General features: G+C 56.0%; 6 protein-coding genes across 6 annotated transcripts; 3 read left to right on the forward strand and 3 right to left on the reverse strand.

The window, feature by feature from the left end:
* Positions 1-26: 26 nt before the first annotated feature.
* Positions 27-2,196, reverse strand: BCV69DRAFT_285523 (glycerol kinase). Its single transcript, XM_025493421.1, has one exon. The coding sequence runs from the start codon at positions 1,753-1,755 to the stop codon at positions 214-216; it is 1,542 nt and encodes a 513-aa protein (XP_025345092.1). The 5' UTR covers positions 1,756-2,196; the 3' UTR covers positions 27-213.
* Positions 2,197-2,968: 772 nt separating this feature from the next.
* On the reverse strand, positions 2,969-5,207 carry BCV69DRAFT_279193 (PP2C-domain-containing protein; the record flags this gene model as incomplete). Its single annotated transcript, XM_025491230.1, has 7 exons — positions 2,969-3,721; positions 3,805-4,352; positions 4,431-4,562; positions 4,645-4,737; positions 4,813-4,879; positions 5,050-5,106; positions 5,172-5,207. The coding sequence occupies 7 exons, from the start codon at positions 5,205-5,207 to the stop codon at positions 2,969-2,971; spliced, it is 1,686 nt and encodes a 561-aa protein (XP_025345093.1).
* Positions 5,208-6,041: 834 nt separating this feature from the next.
* On the forward strand, positions 6,042-8,191 carry BCV69DRAFT_285526 (putative TIF34-translation initiation factor eIF3, p39 subunit). The gene is made up of 5 exons (XM_025493422.1): positions 6,042-6,423; positions 6,507-6,687; positions 7,038-7,528; positions 7,606-7,891; positions 7,982-8,191. Exons 1-5 carry the CDS (start codon positions 6,421-6,423, stop codon positions 8,062-8,064), a joined length of 1,044 nt encoding a protein of 347 aa, XP_025345094.1. The 5' UTR covers positions 6,042-6,420; the 3' UTR covers positions 8,065-8,191.
* A 232-nt stretch (positions 8,192-8,423) lies between these two features.
* BCV69DRAFT_315058 (hypothetical protein) lies at positions 8,424-11,296 on the forward strand (the record flags this gene model as incomplete). Its single annotated transcript, XM_025495169.1, has 3 exons — positions 8,424-9,125; positions 9,201-10,535; positions 10,630-11,296. The coding sequence occupies exons 1-3, from the start codon at positions 8,470-8,472 to the stop codon at positions 11,294-11,296; spliced, it is 2,658 nt and encodes an 885-aa protein (XP_025345095.1). The 5' UTR covers positions 8,424-8,469.
* A 46-nt stretch (positions 11,297-11,342) lies between these two features.
* On the reverse strand, positions 11,343-14,752 carry BCV69DRAFT_285527 (hypothetical protein). Its single transcript, XM_025493423.1, has one exon. The coding sequence runs from the start codon at positions 14,534-14,536 to the stop codon at positions 11,534-11,536; it is 3,003 nt and encodes a 1,000-aa protein (XP_025345096.1). The 5' UTR covers positions 14,537-14,752; the 3' UTR covers positions 11,343-11,533.
* A 609-nt stretch (positions 14,753-15,361) lies between these two features.
* Positions 15,362-19,504, forward strand: BCV69DRAFT_88967 (DUF663-domain-containing protein). The gene is made up of 2 exons (XM_025495608.1): positions 15,362-15,833; positions 15,921-19,504. Exons 1-2 carry the CDS (start codon positions 15,488-15,490, stop codon positions 19,022-19,024), a joined length of 3,450 nt encoding a protein of 1,149 aa, XP_025345097.1. The 5' UTR covers positions 15,362-15,487; the 3' UTR covers positions 19,025-19,504.
* Positions 19,505-20,102: the final 598 nt, after the last annotated feature.

The raw sequence follows: 20,102 nt of genomic DNA on the forward strand, positions 1-20,102 counted from the left end.
TGCAGATGTGGGACGCATCTCCTCATTCACTTAGCCTTTTGCGCAAACACTGCGTGTTGAATAAATACGTTGCGATGGAAGATTCTTTTCGTCTGTGCTGTATACACTGCCACTGCCCTTGCCTTGCACCTCCCTTTCCTTCCTACCGTCCTTTCCTGCCCAACACCTACCTACCTACCTACCTACCTCCAAGGCAGACTGGTGAGCAGATGCCTAGACGGAGTCCTCGTGCCATCCCCTGGACCTCTCCACTGCCCTCCACCACTGTCTGAGTAATTCCTTCCTCTTTGCCTCATCAATCTTTGGTTCAAATGCATCCCTTCCAGCCATATTGACCCTCTTGAGAGTCTCTGGTCTACTCAAATCCCAACCAAACAATCCCTTTGCTTGACCTGCCAAGAGTGCTGATCCCAATGCCGTCGTCTCTCTCATTGCTGGTCTCTCAACGGCCAATCCCAAGATGTTGGCTTGCAATTGACAAAAGACGTCCGAGTTGGTCATTCCACCATCCACGTTCAAGGCGCGAAGGGGTACACCAGAATCCTTTTCCATTGCGTCTAGTACGGCTTTGGTTTGGAAGGCAGCTGCTTCTAAAACGGCGCGACAGATGTGACGCTTGTCGTGGAATCCACTGATACCAATGAGGGTTCCAGTAGCGGTAGAATCCCATACGGGTGCGAGGAGACCGCTAAAGGCAGTGACAAAGACGCATTCTGCTGCTTCGACTTGGGCAGCACAGTCTACCTCGGAAGCCTCCTTGATGATTTGCAAATTGTCACGAAGCCACTTGATGGCCGATCCAGCAACGGCGATACTTCCCTCGAGGGCGTATTGAGGTTGGGCGTGGGGACCAGCTTGGTAGGCAATGGTGGAGAGGAGACCATTGTGGGAGTCTACGACCTTGTCTCCTGTATTGTAGAGGAGGAAGGCTCCAGTACCATAGGTGTTCTTTGCCTCTCCTGGGCTGAGACACTTTTGTCCTACCAAGGCTGCCTGCTGATCACCTACAATTCCACCAATGTCCACACCGGCTAGAGCTCCCTCTTCCACCTTTCCATAGATTTCTGCCGAGCTCTTAATCGTGGGGAGAATGTCTGGGTCGACGCCAAAGAACTCACACAGCTTGGGGTCCCAAGCCTGTTTTCGTAGATCCATGAACATCGTCCGCGAGGCATTCGAGGCATCGGTAATGTGTGCTGCACCCTTTGTGAGGTTGTACACCAACCACGAGTCTACCGTTCCAAAGAGCATCGTCTTTTCATCGTGAGCCTTCTTCACCTCGGGCAGATTGTCGAGCATCCAACGAAGCTTGGTTGCGGCAAAGTAGGTGGAGAGGGGCAAGCCAGTCTCCCACTTTACGGCATCGACGCCCTTTGGGTGCTTCTTTGCTAGCTCCTTGACGGTGTGTGCTGTACGTGTGTCGGGCCAGGCAATGCACCTGGTCAGGGCTTTGCCGCTAGCCTTGTCCCAGACTACTGTAGTCTCTCTCTGATTGGTGACGGAGCACACTTTGACATCCTTGCGAGTGTAGACTCCCTTCTTTTCTACCTTTGCAATGGTCTGTTCGATACACTCATTGACCTTGTCTACGATCTCGTGGGGATCTTGGTCCTGCCATCCTGGGTGGTCGTAGAATTGAGTGAACTCCAGCTGGTGGTAGTCGACGACGGTTCCTTCTTCGTCGAAGAGCATGAAGCGGACAGAGGTGGTTCCGGCATCGATGGAACCGATGAGGTCCTTTGTAGAAGGTGCCATGCTGAGCGGGGTGAGAGCGTGGGTGGGTGTGTTGGTGGTAGGTAGGGAGGGAGCGGGGTAGTGAAGGTGGGGAAGGATGCGGGGAAGAGGGGAAGAAGAAGAGAAGAGTGGGGAAGGACGCTTCTTGGGATTGGTGGTAGAAGGGCGAGGGTGAGAAAATGAGGGAGGCAAGCAACGAGGGCGGCAGTGCGGGGATCAAGGAACAAGCAAAGGACCGAGGTGGGTGTTGCTGTTGGTTGCTCTTGTGCCTGCGGGTGGGCGGGCGAGTGTGCTGGTGGCCCTTCCGTGTGTGCCTGGCTCCGACGTCACACGCAGATCACCGACGCTGCCTTTCTCTTTTCCTCTCCACGTCCGGACCGACCATGAACATCCCGCTTAGCCGGAGGGGGCCGCCCTAGGACGCAAGGCGCAGGCACAATGCCAGTCGTCCTGCCCTCCTCAGTGAAGAAGAAGAAACAAGGGACAGGGCAGCATAAAGGCTAAATGCAGCAAGACAGCACACTGGTCACGCCCGCCCCGCCTTGCTTGGCACTATGCGCCTTTCCCTCCGGCGCACTCGGTCATCCAGAACACCGACGCCCCGGTCCTTCGCGCTTCTGTTCAGCACCGACGCACCGACGCACCGAGGGAAAAGGGGTGGGAGAGGCGCAGGGAGGCCAAGGTCACATGACTTGCTCCACTCCACCCACCCCAACCGCGACTCAGCACGGCCCCCTTCCCCGCCCGGTAGCAACGCTTCTAGACGACTGCAAGGTACCGCTCAGCATCCGTGCATTGGGGTGGTCGGCAAACCCGAGGGAGCGGATTTGGATGTGGATCTGGATATGGATATGGCGGGGCTCCGCGATGGGTTAGGGTAGCGTGGGAAACAACGAGGGGGACAGGCAAGGAAGGGCAGGGGCACAGATGATAATCACACAGCGGGTCGAGCGAGGCCAGGCTAGGCTAGACTAGGCACAGACAGACGTCCGCTCGAGGTCACTCGGTGCTGCAAAAGTGCAGACGGACAAGTCTTGGTGGAAATCTACCCTGTATTCCTATCCACTCCCTCCTTACCTCGTTCCCCTCTTCAATGTCACTCATTCCTTGCCACTCTAACAAAATCCACGTCCGCGCCCAGAACTTCTCCGCTACTCCCATCGCGACATGCCACCCAGACAGACTTTGCAATGCCACGTGCCGCGCTCAAGTCTTTAATCTTCGCCCCACTCCTCTAAAGTTCCATCTTATCACCACCCTCCTGGGCTTGCTGCTGCTTCTCCGCTCCAGTGCCCTCCGTCGAAGGTCGCACCTCCACCTGCGGCTTCGTGGGGTTCATCGGCGACGAAGAGTATGCATCCCCCTTGGACGAAGTAGAAGAGACGTTGCTTCCTCCACTCGTAAAGTTGGTAGTGCCCGTATTGCCCTTGCCCTCCTGCGCAGCATGTCCAGGCGTTTCGACGATCTCGGGCTGATGTGTAAGCGCCGGCCTCTCTGCGTCCGAGCCTTCTGCCACACCTTTGCTGCTACTGCTGCTGCTGCCTTGCTCCTCGTCGTCTTCATCCTCGTCGCCGTCCTCGGAGTCGTCTTCGTCCACCACGTGCGCCTCGTATGTCATCTCGCCCTTCTCATCCGGCTCTCCCGGACGCAGCACGAAGCGACCACCACCGAGGGCAGCGGCCAGACCTCCAGGTGCAAGACGCAGACCTCCATTGCCTCCGCTGCCGTCTTGACCTTCACCGCCTTGGCCGCCCACACCGGCCAGTCCACTGGCAAGGGCCTGCAGAACATTGCCGCTGTTGATGCCACCGGGACCTCCGGCACCACCGCTGCCGCCGTTGTTTGCTTGACGCGGAGGAGAGTTGAAGACGGGGGCAATGCTCTCGGGAGTGTCCCATCCGACCTTGTTGTCCACCCGCTCCTTGACCCATTGGTACCACTCCTCCTTGGTCCGTCCGCCTAGGAGAGCAATGATGCAAATGGTCATCTGGAGGGAGAGGAAACAGGAGTGCGTTTCAGCATTCGCATCACGTCAAGTTGAAGACTCATTGTCCTTCCCTGATGACTCACGTTGTCACAGCCCACTCCGCCAATTTCGCTATCGGGAGCACAACACCTGTCCATGGCCTCTTCACAGATATCCCGGAGCTCCCTGCCCTTGGCAATCTCCCTCCGCACAAAGTCGACGACTTGTTGGTTGCTGAGACAGTCCCAGATACCATCGCACGCCAGGATCAGGAACTCCTCTTCGCCCGTAATATCGTGGACGATGATTTCGGGGTCTGCGGTGACGATTTGAGCCTCCTTCGAGAGAGAGTCGTTGCGCTTGAATTCGAAATCTCCCAGGGCGCGAGAGAGCGCCAGGTTACCGTTCACCCTGCCGAACTCAACAAAGCCTCCAGCGGCAACAATTCGAGCATTCTCTTCCTTGTTTCCAGGCTTGTGATCATACGACAGAGGCTTAGCCTCACCCCTAAGACCCAGCACTGTGCGAGAGTCACCAGCGTTGGCGCAGACGATCTGACGAGCAACTTTGTCTTGCTTTGAGTCTTTGTTGGGCGGGCCCGCCACGAGCAGAGTGGTAGTGGCTGTGCATCCAGAAGGGTCGCCGTCACGATCTGAGCAACACGCATCGAGTGTCAAGAGGTCGGATGAGTACAAGGCACAGCTGCATACTTCCCTTTATCGCCACTCACCATTGTAGAAGCCCTCGTCGGCGTTCAAGAAGGCCTCCTTCAAAGCTTGCGCATAATTGCCTTCCTTGTATGCCTTGTTCTTCGCCAGGACTTCGTGCACAGCGGTCGCAGCATACTTTGCCGCTTCCGAACCTGGAGACATACGCGGATGGAGAAGGGGGTGTAAGCCGTGCACACTACCCATAACGGCTCGAGCTGAGCGTAGCTGACTGACCTCCGTGGCCATCATACACTGCGAAGAAGCTGGCCTTCTCGTCGCCAGTCTTTTCGTCAAGGTTCAGCACGGTAGCGTGAGCATCTTCCATGCCTGGTCAGGGGAGATGAAGCAGCGGGGTAAGCTTACCGTACCCTGTTGGTGGAGGTCCAACGCCTCCACACTCACTGATTCTCCATCCTTGCATCTCCGAGATGGCGTAGGCCATGGTGTCATCTTCGCCGACGGAAGTATGCTGATGGAACAAAGACAGGTACAGGCGGTCAGTACTGTCTTGGGCGGGTCTGGGGGTTGGTACGACATCTCCAGGCGCTTAAGCAATGCGTTCCGGGCTTGCTTGATCTTAGCGTTTCCATCTTTTAGAGCAACCGACCCGTAGCCAAACCTGTGTCCCAAGCCTTATACCTGCGCCTCCGTCTCTTCCCAAAGTTCACCCTTGTGCTGCCGCTTTTGCTGAAATGACTGCTGATGATCGCATAATGCTGGATCTCGGCTAGCATGCTGGCATGGTCTGTTCAGCAACTCACCTTTACCGTTACCGGCTCCGAGAGTGTTTGACCCATGATGTGCGAGAGGGGATGGGTGGTGAGGTGAGTCGTCCAAAGATTAGACGACCGTTATGTCTTTGTTCTTAGGTGGAGGCTAGATGAGTAGCTTGGTAGGTATACTGCTGCGTGCAGAAAGATGAATGGACAAGACTGCAGCTTTTGATCTGATCGTTCTGCTTGACTTGAAGACAGCTGATGTGTCTATTTGCGTCGTCGAGGACAAAAGATGACCTGGGCTGTGTATAGAAGATGAAAGGAGACTGAGCGAATGCAAAGAAGTGGTATCCCCTTTTGCACCTGATGAAGAGAGACCAAGGACCTGGGGGCCGGAACAGCGGAGGAGCAGGGGTGGGGTGGTGAGATGAGAGGTATGAAGGAGGGAGTGTGGAGGGGTATCTCTGCCTGTTGAATCTACCGATGATGAGGTGGTGTGATGCTGTCTGGAAAGGGTAGGATAAGACTTCTGGATTAGATTCTGGTGGTGGTAAGCGATGACAAGGACAGCAGGCAGCGACCCAAGCAGGCAGCCAACTCTACCCAGCCGTGGGGAAAAGGCGGACGGCGGCGGCGTCTGCGTCTGCCTGTCTGTCTGTCTGCCTCCGCGCCCCGGCACCCAAGACGTCATCCACCAGGGCGGGCCTCGGTCCCCCCACCACCCAGCCAGCCACGCCAGATGCCACCCGCACACGCACACGCACACGAGCGCATCCACACCACCGCCACGCGACACTACCCCTCAGCAGGGCCACAGGGAGAGCCAGAGCCTTGACGACCACGACTTAGCGTACGATGCTTGATCATACGCAGGCTGAGGCGGCAGAGAGTCGAGCACAGTCTATGCAGTTTGCCATTGTCTTGTTGTCCTTCTGAGCGATTGCATAGCACCAGCCGATTCTAATCACCCTCGCGCTTGTCGCCTGTCCGTTTGTATTCACTCAGAGCGTCCTGCGCGCGCGGCGGGCTAATCACCCTTCGTCTTCTCCAGGGCCAGTCGGGATTTTTTGACTTGGGAGGAACGAGTGCAGGCGCTTCAGTGGCCCAGTCCTTGCTCGCGTCAAGCAAGTGGCATCCAATCCTTCTCATCGTACAAGTCCACCTTACCGCTAAGCTCACCTACGCCAGTCTTTGCTTCTGCTGATCATACGAGCTCGGTAGACAGCGAACGTAAGCGCCGCCCAATACCTCCTTGCCTTTCTCAACCGCACAAGCAGCTTCAGCCACTACCATCATGGTGAGTGTCTCCTCTGCCAAAGGAGCTGCGATCCTGGAATCCTCCATGCTCACCCCCTTCACCCTCATCTCCATCTCTCACAGCGTCCCATCCTCCTATCGGGTCACGAGCGATCGCTCAATCAGATCAAGTACAACAGGGAAGGAGACTTGCTCTTCTCCGTATCAAAGGACAATGTAGTCTGCGCTTGGTTCTCGCACAATGGAGAGAGGTTGGGGACATACGAGGGGCATAATGGAACCGTCTGGAGCGTCGATGTGGATGGTGAGTTTTGCTAGAGCATACGAGAGGCTCCGCTGCGCTGGATAGAGGAATAAAACGTTGGTAGAGCGGGGTAGGCTGGATCGATGAAGCACTCTGCCGGATTCGATGTAGCATAGAGAGGGGTAGCTTGGCAGACACAGCAGCCACAGAGTGTGGCAGACAAAGGGAAAAGAGAAAGCCGAACGAGTGCGAAACAGTCGTAGTCTTCTCCTTCAGCAAGATACACCGTCTCTTTGGAATGGCTGTAGGACTCAGAGCAGGCGCGGAGCAAAAGCCTGCAAGTGGAGCGTTGGACTTACGCCTTCCTTGCAAACTCCTTGCTTCCTCCTTCTCCTTTCTTCCCCTCTCAGCCACATCAACACTTCTCGTGACAGGTTCGGCAGACAACACTCTGCGTCTTTGGGATGTAGCCAGCGGTCAGAAGCTCTTCGAGTGGGAGTTCCCAACGGCAGTGAAGCGAGTCGCCTGGTCCGAAGACTCTACTCAGATCCTGGCAGTGACAGAAGCCCGCATGGGCTACCGCGGTGCTCTGCGCACTTTCACCATCAACCGGGACCCTGCTTCGCTCACATCGCAAAGCAAGGAGCCATCTCGTACCATTACCTTCTCCGGACCAAAGGCTACCGTTGCAGCATGGGGCTCATGCGACGAGTACATTGTCACTGGCCACGAAGACGGCAAGGTCGCACTGTACTACCACGACACCAAGGAGCCAGAGACCGGAATCGACGCTGAGCTGGAGGAGCAGAGTCTGGCAGTGCACGAGGGTGTGATCACAGACATGCAGATGAGCAGTGATAGGTCGTTTGTCATTACGTCTGGAAAGGACAAGACCGCAAAGGTGAGTTGTGCACAAGCGCAGCAGTGGGGCGAGAAGGATGCGCTGACCGACCGCTCCTGTCTTTCTCCGATGTGCAGATTGTCTCTCTCAAGCCGCTGCAGATCATGAAGTACTACACTACCGAAACCCCGCTCAATTCAGCAGCCATCCATCCTACAAAGCCCTATGTCATTGTAGGAGGTGGTCAAGAAGCCATGAACGTCACAACAACTTCCGCTCGTCAGGGAAGGTTCGAGGCTCGATTCTGGCATATCGTATTCGAGGAGGAGGTGGCGAGGATTCCTGGTCACTTTGGACCCCTGAATACCATTGCAATTCACCCTACTGGAAAGGGCTACGCTAGTGGAGGAGAGGACGGATATGGTGAGTCAAGCTGCGCAGCGAGGTGAAGATCTCTCAGAGACAATCTGCTCACTTCTCCATATATGCTTTCGCTCCTTCGTTACCTTACAGTGCGCATGTACTGGTTTGATGAGAGCTTCTTCCGTTCCAAGGTGTACGGCCCGGAGCTGGACCTGGCAGAGGAGGACCTGTAGATGGCGCGGCAGTGGTCTAATGTACGCATCTTCACCCCGTCATGTCTGCGTGTGATTCAGATTTGTGGTAATTTCTCTCCCGCTGGCTGCGGTTATATGAAGAGTAATACAGTATTGTCACCCCACGTCACGTCAGTCCTTTGAGCAGGGTCTTGGTCTTTATGGATTTTGTATCCTGCCAGACCAAATTGTGGTGGTGGTCCGCACTTCCCCCTCCCCCAATCGAGTTCAATCTCCGATGCCCTTTCCGCGAAAATTTGATTGCACTTGGACGGGGTACAACCAGACTTGTGGGCTGCCTGAGAAGAACACCACCACCTGGCCCCTCCTTCGGCCTTACCAGCGCTCTCTCTACTATCAGCATTATTCCTTTACCCTCTCCGTGGATCTCTTTCAGAGCTCACGATGCCGCAGAAGTTCCGCCAAAGAGGCAAGAAGAAGAAGGCCGGTGATAAGCAGCAGCAGCAGTACGAGGCCGATGCAGCTGGACCTTCCTACTCTAGGAGGGACCGAGACGGGGACGATGGCGACACGTACACTCGGAAATCGAGGACCTCTATCCGCCAGCGAGAAGGATTCGGGAACAGCAACTTGATTCCTCTTGGCGGTGGAGGGGGCGATGCAGGTGATGTAGAGGACCTCTCCTACCCTCAAGAGGGGGAGCCAGTGGAAGGGAATGCTCCGCCAGCACATATCCCCGTTGATCTGGGCGGGAACCTCGAAGCTGAGGCATCAGCCCACGATCTCGACGTTGCTCCCTTTGGTTTTGTCCCTGCGGAGCTCAAGGCATACCTCAAGGACGCATCCACGAATCTTGCACATCTCGATGCTGATTTGAGACGGGGGAGGTATGAATACGAGGGTGAGGAGGACAATGGAGAAGAAGAGGGAGATGGAGAGGAAGGGCAAGCTGATTTACTCAGACAGGCTATGCTCCGGGAGGTCAGTGGACAAGAGTTGACTGTTGCTACTGATGGAGAGTGTAGTGTTGCCTTGGAGACGATTATTGATGGGCTCAAGGGGAGGAGGGTGAGGATATTGGCGGACAGGGCATCGGGAAGGTGAGTCTTATGCTGTGCGTCTGGGAGCGACGAGCGTCAAGGGAGGCTCACCTTGTCTCTCTCGTACTTGAACAGCTGTGCCACATTGGCCAAGCATCGCTTCGGCTCTCACGTTCTACAAGCCATCCTCAGAGGCCTACAACGGGACCTCGTCCGCTCCACCAAGGGCAAGGCTCGTCAGGCCAGCGACGACGAAACCGGCGTGCTTCGATCTTCTGAGCAGCTCATTCTCGATTTCTCAGCTGAGCTGGTGCCACAGAGCACCACGCTTCTGCAAGACACTTTCGGCACCCACGTCGTGCGGACCATGCTACAGCTGCTGGCGGGACAGGATGTGGTCACGGGGTCAAGGTCGAAGAAGAGCGCTGCTTTCAGGAGCAAGGCGCAGGCGGCTGCAGAGGGGGAGGAAGGCAGCAGTACGACAGCCTCTAAGCCGGCACTAGCAGAGCCGCTCAAGATCAAAGTCCCAGCAAGTTTCGCTACAGCGTTGGAGTCTCTGCGCCGGGCTTGTGTGCCACTAGACGTGACGGGACGCAATGAGGCGCGAGCTCTCCTTGTCTCTCCGTCTGCCTCACCAACTTTTGCCCTCCTACTTTCACTCGAAGCTGCAGCACGAGAGTCTGCCAAGCCTGGTTCTCTAGCAGATGTCGTCCTAGAAGGTCTCATCTCTGCCGAGGCAGGGAAGCCCGAAAGTGAAGGCGAAGGTGAAGCAACTGCCGAGTCTAGCGATGGAGTCGAAACTTTACTCCGTCATCCCTCCGGCTCTCACTCCCTCGAAGCCATTCTCTCGCGACTGCCAAGCAGGTACGTCGACCGCTTCTGGTCCATCTACATCCGCGGCAAGGTCAGCAGGCTGGCCTGCCACCCTGTGGGCAATTTCGTCCAGGCTTCAGCAGTGAGAAGGCTGGGACGTCCGCTGGTGCAGGAGGCGCTCGAGGAGATCAAGGTGGACGAGGGCGGTAAGATGGTCAAGGAAGCCAAGACTGGCGTTCTCCTCGCGCTCATGGAGAGGGCGGCTGTCCTATCGAGCGACGAGGAGACGACTCTTGAAGCGTTGGCATTAAATGCTGTCCTGGCCACCTTCGGCTTTGGGCAGAATGCAAAGACAGACGAGGCAGAGGCGGGTCTTGCTCTTAAGGCTATCTTATCCCTCAAGAGCAAAGATGGCTGGCAGAAGATGATGCGCCGCCGTGCGGAGAAGGCCGCAAAGCAGGCTGCTAGCGCAACAGCTGCTACTGTGGAGGGCCAAGCAGATCAGGAAGATGGCTCGCGCAAGAAGCGCAAGAGGGCAGACGAGGAAGAGGAGGAAGAGGGAAAGCTTCGCCAGGAGGAGGCCACTGTGCAGGGTAGCGTTCTCCTGCAGGCTCTCGTGCGGTTGAGAGAACCTCACAACGGCATTGTGTACAAGGGGTGAGTCATGGAACTGAGGCGACAGTGTCCCTGAGAGCAAGTGGGCATGGCGACTAAAACCAATTTCTACATCTTCACCTTCCCCCTTTTTCAGTCTGTCCTCTTTCCCGAGCCCGCTCCCCTACGCCTCTAATCCCATCGCCTCCCACATCTACCTCACCTCCCTCTCCTCTCCCACTTCCTCCTTCGTGCAACGTCGTCGACTTCTTCTCTCCCTCCTCCCGCACCTCCCAGCTCTCGCAGACGACAAGTACGCCTCGCGTCTGTCGGATGCAGTTTGGGATCGTGCGGATGGATTTATGAGGGAGAAGATTGTCAGAGAGGTGTTGCTGGAGAGGGGAGAGGCGGTCAAGGCTAGGCTCAAGGCGGAGGCGGAGGCACAAGCCGAAGCTGGAGCCACGACTGGAGCTGCGAATGGAGGAAGTGGTGGTACTGGGAAGCGGATCCCAACAGAGACGTTCCTTAGCGGGTCATTCTACGGACGCTTCTTCCTCCGCCGAGTAGGACTGGCCATGTACCGCAAGGATATCTGGAAGTGGAAGGACTGGGCAAAAGCTCTGCCTGCTGTTCCACTTGCAGACAGGCTCGGTAGCGGTAGCGATGACGCCGTACAAGAGGTTGAGGACGGAGAAGACGATGTAGACACGACAGAGGGAGTGGGAGAGCGCAATGGTGCCAAGAAGAGCAAGAAGGAGAAGAAGAAGAGGAAGGAGAGGACAAAGGAGGAGAAGGAGTTGGACAATATTCTTGCTGGCGTTTAACAGCGGAGTGACTGACATTGTAAACGGACGATGTGTTCATGATGCAGAGAAGTTGGTGAAGGTGGTATGGCATTGACGTTATACAAAAAGAAATTTGCGACTGCGATACGACGTGATTGACATTAGACTTGACTGCTTTGACTCTATTTGGCTCGATTGCGTAGCCTTCCCCTCTCATTCCTTCCTTCTCTTCGATACTGTTACATCGATCCCTTTTCTTTGTCCTCCCAAGGCTCTTCAAGCAGCAGCGGCAACCTCCTTAACCACCGTCTCCTCTTCAAGGATAAGCACACACCCACCAGGTGTATCCAGCGCAACGGCGCTATTCCTCCTCTCCTCAGGACTCAAAGCTTTTACCATTCCCCACCTTCTGGGTCTAATCCCTGCACCGGCACCGGCAGCAGCAACCTTGACACCACTCTCCGTCAACAGTCTCCCCAGGGGTGAGGAACTCTTCCTATTCGCTCGAGCTGCAGCTCCTGCTGCTGCGGCTAAGGTAGCTTGTGTTTCGGGAAGACCAGTCTCGCCGCGGTAGCGTTGTGAGACGGTTCGGGCTGTGAAAAGGGTGGGGAGGGAGTAGGAGGTGGGAAGACCTCTGCCTGGGCGGTCTGCTGCTTTGAGTGGGCGAGCGGGGCGAGCAGGGGTGGGAGCGACAGCTCGAGGAGCGTCTGTGGAAGGGGGAGGAGGAGCAGAGGTGCTTCGCTCTGGCATCGGGGGCGCTTGGAAGGGCTTGGATGCTTCAGAGGAGGACTGGTTCTTGCTCTCCTTGCCACTGCGGCGAACTTCCTCCGCACTCTGCGTGCCACCTGGCATGGCAGGTCGGGGAGCCACTTTCATCTGCTGCGCCGCTGCCGCCGCCGCTTGCTCTGCTTCGAGCTTCGCTTCCTTCAGAGCAGCAGCAGCCTGTGAGCTCAACCTCTTTACACCCGCTGGCTGGGCGTTTGTAGGGTCAGTGGGATGAAAGTCATAGGTGCCAGGACGACTGGTGGAGCGAGTCATGGTCATGGGCACGCCTCGAGACGTGGATGAGGAGACGACGCGGACATGCTTGGCGATTTGGATGGAGGAGCTTGATGGGATGTGGAAGTGGACGCTGGGAGTACGACTGTCTTGCTTCGCCATAGCGACTGCCGTGTGGGCTTTGCAGGGAACACCAGTGCTAGCGGAGGTGCTATTCTTCTCGACCCACTCCCTCTTGACGCTCTCAGCGGCACTCGTCGCTTGTGCCTGCGCAGCGCATGCACCAACGGCACTGTGATTGCCTGAGGCAGCTCGAGCGGGCCTAGGTGGTCTAGCAGGTGGACCATCGGCAAGCTTGGCGGCGGCCGCGCTGCTTAGGCCCGTCTTGAGCTTGATTATCTGGATCTTCTCTTCGCGTTGGCCCAGGAAGCCGGTACCGCTCGACGGTCGGACCGGGCGCCCACGATCGAGGATTGAGGTAGAGGTCGAGGAGCGCGTCATCTTGCTGCAGGTGACAGAGACTGGGAAAGCACTGCTGAAGTCGCTGAATGCGGGAGAAAGGATGTCACCCATGCTTGCAGTGCTGGACAGCCTAGTGGTCTTTGCTCGAAGCGATGCGACCTCGGCAGTCGCGGTTGCTGAAGCCTCGTCGAGGGCTTGTGGGGTCTCCAGAGGGCTTTGTGACATCTCCATCTGCAGTGGACTTTCCACCTCTTGGGCATGGTCCATCAGAGTCAGATAGCTGAACTCCTCAAGGTTTTGCGGTGCAGGCGAATTGGCAAATGAAAGGGCCAGGGGCTTGCCACACTGTAGCGACAAAGGGCTCAGTAGGAGAGACCCGTTGATGTCTTGCTTCTTTGGAACAGTCAAGGAAGATGCAGCGGAAGGCTCAAAGTGGCCAACGTGGGACTTGCTGCGATGCATGAAAGCCATTGCTGCCATGTGTCCACTCATAATGGGCGACGTGTTGGAGATGACTGACATGCGGTGGTGTGCACTTCGAGTCGAGGGCCCTCTTGAAAGATTGCCGGCGGCGTCTGCAGCTGGGGTGCGGCTCTCGTGGTCAACCTCGCTCCAGCTGTCTCCAAATTCGGCTTGCAGGCCATTGAAAGGGTCGAGTGAGCCGAGCTGAGCAGGAGTCATCATCAAAGGAGAGAGCGACTGAGTCATGAGGTACTCCCCTGCACTATCACGGTGCAAACGGTCGTGGTATTGGTAGCCATTGCCGCACGCAAATGCTAGTTGCTCGGCAAGAGAAGGAGCAGCGTGCTCTGGCGAGAGGAGGAGCCTGAGATTGATCTCTTGAGCAGGCGACCGTTCTTCCTCGTCACCTTGCTCAGTTTGCTCAACCTCCTGCTCTTGCTCAGTGTAAGCCTCAGACATCATTCCCAGAAGAGAATAGCTGGACCGCAAACGCTCCAGCTTGGCGTCGTCGCCCTCCGCCGTTGCGGGGAAAGGTCTCAAGTAGTCGTCCTGCTCTTCCTCATACTGTCTGAGGCCTTCGCCATTATCTGCCATTACGCTCTGCCTTCCGCCGGGCTTACGGATGGCCAGCGGTTCAGTGAAGCTGAGCTCCTCATCGGCTTCTCCCTGACTTTCACAAACTGATCCAGCACAAGTAGAGGGAGACCAATGCGAGCTGGGAGCCGTGTCTGAGTCGTATTGGCCGTTGAAGCTCTGCGGAGTGTTTTGGGCAGGAGGCGATACTGGACAGCCTACTTCGACCGTAGACTCGGCGAACGTGAAGTTCTCGAGGCCTTCGAAGCCTAAGCCAGGCAGGATGTCGTGGCAGAGATTCAAAGCGGGTGGCTCTTGGCTCTTTGAGGCTGTGTTCGACATCGAGGCTGGTGGCAGGGGAAATTGCCAGGCATCCTGCTTCTTGCCGTAAACATCATTGGGAGTGCAGGGTGGAGAGCTGTCGGGACTGGAGTCATAAAGCGCATCGAGGACCATCTGACTGGCCCTCCGGACGGCAGCTTGTTCGTATTCGTCGTCAAAGGCGACGTGACTGCCGCGCGGGGAGAGGTGCTCCCCCATGGACACGATACGCCTTCTGACGACATTTTGTGAAGTCAATTTGCGCATGTCGTAGAGCGTCAAAGGGTCGTTGCTGACCTTGTTGAATATTTCGACCTTCTGCGGGGCAGCTGCAATGGTCACGCATCTCATGCGGTCACCTCGGAGAAGGAAGGGCTTGGTGGGGGGCGAACGGCGAAAGAATCCATCGGGAGCCATAGATCTTCGAGATCCGAGAGTTGGAGAGATCGATAGGAGCGACATGGTATTGTTCAAGTCTATCTTATGGAGAAAAGAAGAAGCAGTGAGTGGGAGGAAAGCGTCAAGTAATCTGTCAATGCGTCAAGATCGTCAAGATCGTCAAGATCGAAGTTGCCTGCCAGAGGTCTTCGAGTCGAGTTTCGTATCAGACCGCTAGGGCCGTGAGAATGAAAAATGAAAGAGAGTGGGAGAGTACGACGACCAAAGCGTCGACTTTGGGATGAAGGTAAGGTAAAGAGTGTGGGTGGAGGGAACAGAGTCACGGTAGGAAGAAGAGGGTGAGGGGGGCGGAATGGCTGTACAGCTTCGGTAGAAGTTGAAGCGAGATGCTGCAGCCAATTTCTCCACTTCCGCAAATCGCCCACAAATCTCCGACGGCCGCTTGTCACGCTCGGCCGTCGATCATCGTCATTGGTGAGGGTGATTGAGGCATACAGTCACTCTGGCTGGGCAGCAGCAGAGTATGCCATTGCTCTTGCAGGGTGACACACTCTCCATCTCTGAGTCAGTACCACTCCAAGAATCGCAGCCAAGAGGTGAGAGTGCCTTCTTCCCTAGCCACCTTTCCCACAGCAATGACCATGGCCGCGAATCTCCTTGCCTCCTGACGAAGTGCCTTGGAACGACTGCGCTGGTCTTGTATTCCAGCGTCTTCCTATCTTAATGAAAGGTATCACTGCCGTCACCGCTGTCTGCGAGAGTGTTGGTCTCTGGTGGGTATTCGCGTCTGTGGTGACTTGCCTCGGTTAAACTCCGCCCGGGCGGCAGCAGAAATTTTGAGGCGACTTGGCCGGAGAGGAGGTGATGGCTGGTAGCACTTCCTTTCCTCACCTTCGTACCAGAAAGACAGTCTCAGCTTGAAAGGTGTCAGCGTCCTCATCTTTGTCCGTTCCCGTACCGATCGCCTCGCTCTAGAGCGACGGTCGACTCCCACTCCTCTGCGCATCTGTCGCCATGTCGGATCCCACGAGCCAGAAGCACAAGTCGCACCATGCAAGCCAGACGGACAAGAAGGCCCAGAAGGAGGCCAACCGCCACTCCAAGGGCTACAACCCGCGAGCCTTTGTCAACGCTAATCCCAATGTAGCTCAAAAGCAGATTCTCCGAAACGCAGAGAGAGATCAGCAGAGGTTGCATGTACCACTCGTCAGTCGCACCAGCGAGGATGAGGCACCTCCAGTCATTATTGCCATTGTGGGACCTCAGGGTGTGGGCAAGACGACGCTGATGCGCAGTCTGATCAGGAGATTCACAAAACATACCCTGAAGGACATCAGAGGTCCGGTGACCGTTGTCAGTGGTGAGTAGAAGACCTAGGGAGCGGAGGCGGCCCAGTAGGCTGGTAAGTTGCTCAACTCGACCTCTCCTCTCCAATACCCCCCGTCAGGCAAGAAGAGGCGATTGACATTCATTGAATGCGGCAACGACCTCAATTCCATGATCGACATTGGCAAGATTGCAGACTTGGTCCTACTCATGATCGACGGCTCTTTCGGCTTCGAAATGGAGACGATGGAGTTCCTCAATATCCTCCAAGCCCACGGATTTCCCAAGGTCATTGGCATCCTTTCTCACCTCGACCTGATCAAAAAATCTGCGACCCTGAGAGCCACCAAGAAGAGGCTGAAGTCCCGATTCTGGACAGAAGTCTATGCCGGAGCTAAGCTCTTCTACCTGAGCGGTATCATCAATGGGCGATACCCCGATACAGAGGTGGCAAACCTGAGCCGCTTCATCAGCGTGATGAAGTACAGGCCATTGACCTTCCGCAATTGTCATCCCTACGTACTAGCGGATCGATTCGAAGACCTCACCAGTCGGGAGCAAATCCGGACTCAACCAAAAGCAGACCGGAGGATCACAGTGTATGGATACCTGCGAGGGACGAACATGAGACCCAATCAGCGCGTCCATGTCCCCGGAGTGGGAGACATGACTATTTCCTCCATTGAGAAGCTCGCCGATCCCTGTCCGCTCCCCACGACCGAGAGCGAAAAGCGGCGGCGGCTCGATGACAAGCACAAGCTCGTTCATGCGCCCTTCTCAGATGTCGGTGGAGTCATGTTCGACAAGGACGCCGTTTACATCAATGTCCCCGGCAACTTCACCCGCAAACAGCGCGCAGAGGGGGAAGAGGGCGAGGATGACGAGGACGATGAAGGCGCAGGAGAAGGAGAGGCCATGGTCATGAAGCTACAAGACGCCAAGAGGACTCTGGGCGATCGAGGCTCAGGACAGGATGGCGAGCTGCGACTGTTTGAAGAGGACGAGGCTCCTTTGACTGCTGCTGCTGCTGCTGCGAGTGGTTCCAATGGCAAAAAGAGCGGAAGGAAAGCCGCCTTTGATGATGTCGGAGGCGACGACGATGACGACGAGGACGACGAGGACGCATCGGAAGACGGGGACGATGACGATCTCGACTACACTGGCGCTGGTCCATCCCGTGGACTAGCAGAGGATTCTGACGATGACGTAGACCGAGAGCTCGCCTTTGCTGAGAGCGACTCCGACATGGGCTTTGGTTCTGGTGAAGATGACGACGAGGAAGACGAGGACCAACCAGAGAGCAGTGCGGCTCCCTGGAAGCGCAACCTCGCAGCCAAGGCGCAAGCTACAGTGGAAGCAAACAAGCACAGGCGCAAGCCAGACCTGATGAAGCTCATCTACAATTCGACACTCACTCCTCTGGACATTGCCATGGGCAAGACGCAGCCCGATCGGGACGATGACCGTGACGAAATCCGGCTGGCAGACGACGACGAAGGCGACGATGACTTTTTCCAGCTGGCTCGTCAAGACAATGGCAACGGCAATGGCGCAACATCAGCACTCGATGATGATGCGGATCTAGTGCCAGACCAGAGTGCGTTGCGGTGGTCGCAGGACGATCTGGACAAGTGGAACGATGAGGCTGCTCTAGATTCGATTCGCCACCTCTTCATCACGGGAAATAGAGAAGGCGAGGAGGGCGAGGAGGGTGCAGACGAGGATGCTGGCGCAGGCTTCGACGATGAAGACGGCGAGGACGCAGATGCCGGGCGAGACGTCGATGAAGACCCCGAGGTGGCGCGGGAGAAGGCCCTGGCAGCCAAGAAAGAAGCGCTCAAGAAGAAGTTCGACGAGCAGTATGACGACGACGATGAAGCTGGCGAAGGGGAAAAGGACTGGTACGAGACTCAGAAGGCTGAATTGGCAAGGCAGGCTGCTGCCAATCGTGCCGAATTCGAGAATTCGGACGAGGCGACTCGACATGCCATCGAGGGCTACCGACCTGGCTGCTACCTCCGTATCGAATTCACAGCCGTGCCCTACGAGCTGGTGGAGTACTTTGATCCTCGGTCGCCTCTACTGGTAGGCGGTCTGTTGAGCTCTGAGGAGACGTACGGTTTTGTGCAAGTGAGGATTAAGCGCCACAGATGGCACCACAAGATTCTCAAGACCAATGACCCGCTCATCTTCAGTATGGGTTGGCGTCGCTTCCAGTCGATTCCTATTTACTCGATGGACGATGGAACGCGCAATCGAATGCTCAAGTACACCCCGGAGCATATGCATTGTCTGGCCACATTCTGGGCTCCTGCCGCTCGGCCCAACACGGGCTTCTGCGCCTTCAATACCCTCTCTTCAAGTGTCGCCTCGTTCAGAATCTCTGCCACGGGTACCGTTCTGGATGTTGATTCTGGCTCGGGCGCACACAAGATTGTCAAGAAGCTGAAGCTGACTGGATACCCGGCAAAGGTCTTCAAGAACACTGCTTTCGTAAAGGAGATGTTCACCTCCAGTCTCGAGGTGGCCAAATTCGAAGGAGCCAACATCAAGACTGTTTCGGGTATCCGTGGACAGGTGAAAAAGGCGCTTGCCAAGCCCGAGGGTTGGTTCAGAGCTACCTTTGAGGACAAGCTACTGATGAGCGACATCATCTTCCTACGCGCTTGGTACTCTCTCCATCCTCGCCGATACTACAATGCCGTCACCTCTCTCCTTTCCCCCATCGATCCGGACTCTTCTACGGGTGATCGAGCCTGGACAGGCATGCGTCTTACGGGTAAAGTGCGGTACGACGAAAAGATCAAGACGCCTCGTCCTGTCAACTCGATCTACAAGCCTATCACGGATCGTCCCGAGGAGCGTAAATTCAACAAGCTCAAGATTCCCCGCAAATTGCAAGCTGCACTCCCTTATGCCTCTAAGCCCAAACAGATGAAGAAGCAAGGAAAGGCTACCTATCTGCAGAAGAGGGCCGTGGTGATGGAAAAGCCCGAGAGGGAGGCCGTTGCTCTTTTACAGCAGATGCAAGCTGTTCAAAAGGCCAAGGTGGCAAAGAGGGTCAAGAAGCAGGAGGAGCGAAAGAGTGAGAGGAGGGAGAAGCTAAAGGAGAAGGAGGAAGGAAAGGAGAGGAAGAGAAAGGCAGAATCGAAGGAACATTTCAGAAAGGAAGGGCAAAAGGAGGCAAAGAGGGCCAAGCAGACGAGCAAGGCGAGGGGAGATTGAGCGGGTAGCATGGAGCATCGCATCTTGGGGAGCTGTTTAGAGACGGCTGTGTACTTTGCCTTGGCTCTCACGCGCATAAAGTTCTTCTTGACGTTCGGTAGCAAGTGAGACGCAGTCCTACATTGGAGTGTGCGTCAGCTGAAGCACCTCTAGTATCATCACGGTCATGGTCATCGTCATCCTCTACGAGTGAGAACTTTACGAAAACTTTATCAACCATAGCGAACTGACTACAATGTCGTGTAGACCAGGTTGAGCAAACTCGAGGGAGTTGATCTTTTCCCAGTCCCTCTCATCAATCTGTCGCAACTCGCGCCCATCCCCCACAAAGATCATTCCCGTTATGTATCCTTTCTGATCACAGCAATCCGTCGCCTCCTCGTCTCTATGCTTGAGGAGACCGAGCGTGAAGCCCTGCTGGTTCGACTTGCCCTCGACCTCGAGTTCATCGACCGCCCTTGGCAATATCGGAGAATTGTCCTCCTGCACTCTTCCAGAATAGACAGCCCTTGAAGCCTGCTTCACAGGAGTTTATGACTTTGTGGAGGTCGGGAGGAGGATCTCTAGATTTGACCTCTTTGGACATATTTTTTCTGGTGCGGTGCGGTGCGGTGCGGTGCTAACGCAAACGTATCTGTGTTCTATAGTGTATTTGAATTTTCAGGAAAAGCAAATTGCAATGTGCGTGACTAAAGCAAAGCAAAGCAAAGGGAGGTGGAAGGGGGGAGGAGGAGGAGGTAAGCTGGGCGACGCTGGGGTTCAGCGAAAAGCGTCATTCAATCTAGTGTCGGAGGATGTGCGATTTTGCATTGCGACTGCGATTCGCAATTGTTAGTGCAAGGGCGTTGCGAGACGCGGGGAGTCGAAGAGGAGTGTGCGGAAGCGAGGTGGGCCTTTGCCTTGGAGTTGGGCTTGGATGGGATGGGATGCGCATGGCAGTTGAGCCATGAGCCATGAGCCATGAGCCATGAGCAGGGAGTGGGGAGTGTGAGGGGCGGTGCTCTGTCTCTGCCTCTGCCTCTTGGCTGCACAATTATCGAATTCAACTCGAGCTGGGCCCAAAGACGAAGTTGCCCGA

The sequence above is a fragment of the Pseudomicrostroma glucosiphilum genome (genome assembly GCF_003144135.1).
Source record: "Pseudomicrostroma glucosiphilum strain MCA 4718 unplaced genomic scaffold BCV69scaffold_19, whole genome shotgun sequence".
NCBI lineage: Eukaryota > Fungi > Basidiomycota > Exobasidiomycetes > Microstromatales > Microstromataceae > Microstroma > Microstroma glucosiphilum.

Bases quoted from the DNA above. Each gene is read 5' to 3' on its own strand.
- BCV69DRAFT_285526 (XM_025493422.1), top strand. The intron at 6,688-7,037 runs GTGAGTTTTGCT...TTCCCCTCTCAG, and splicing joins CTGGAGCGTCGATGTGGATG to CCACATCAACACTTCTCGTG. The intron at 7,529-7,605 runs GTGAGTTGTGCA...TCCGATGTGCAG, and splicing joins GAAAGGACAAGACCGCAAAG to ATTGTCTCTCTCAAGCCGCT.
- BCV69DRAFT_88967 (XM_025495608.1), top strand. From the start codon at position 15,488: ATGTCGGATCCCACGAGCCAGAAGCACAAGTCGCACCATGCAAGCCAG. The intron at 15,834-15,920 runs GTGAGTAGAAGA...ACCCCCCGTCAG, and splicing joins TCCGGTGACCGTTGTCAGTG to GCAAGAAGAGGCGATTGACA.
- BCV69DRAFT_285527 (XM_025493423.1), bottom strand. From the start codon at position 14,536: ATGTCGCTCCTATCGATCTCTCCAACTCTCGGATCTCGAAGATCTATG.
- BCV69DRAFT_285523 (XM_025493421.1), bottom strand. From the start codon at position 1,755: ATGGCACCTTCTACAAAGGACCTCATCGGTTCCATCGATGCCGGAACC.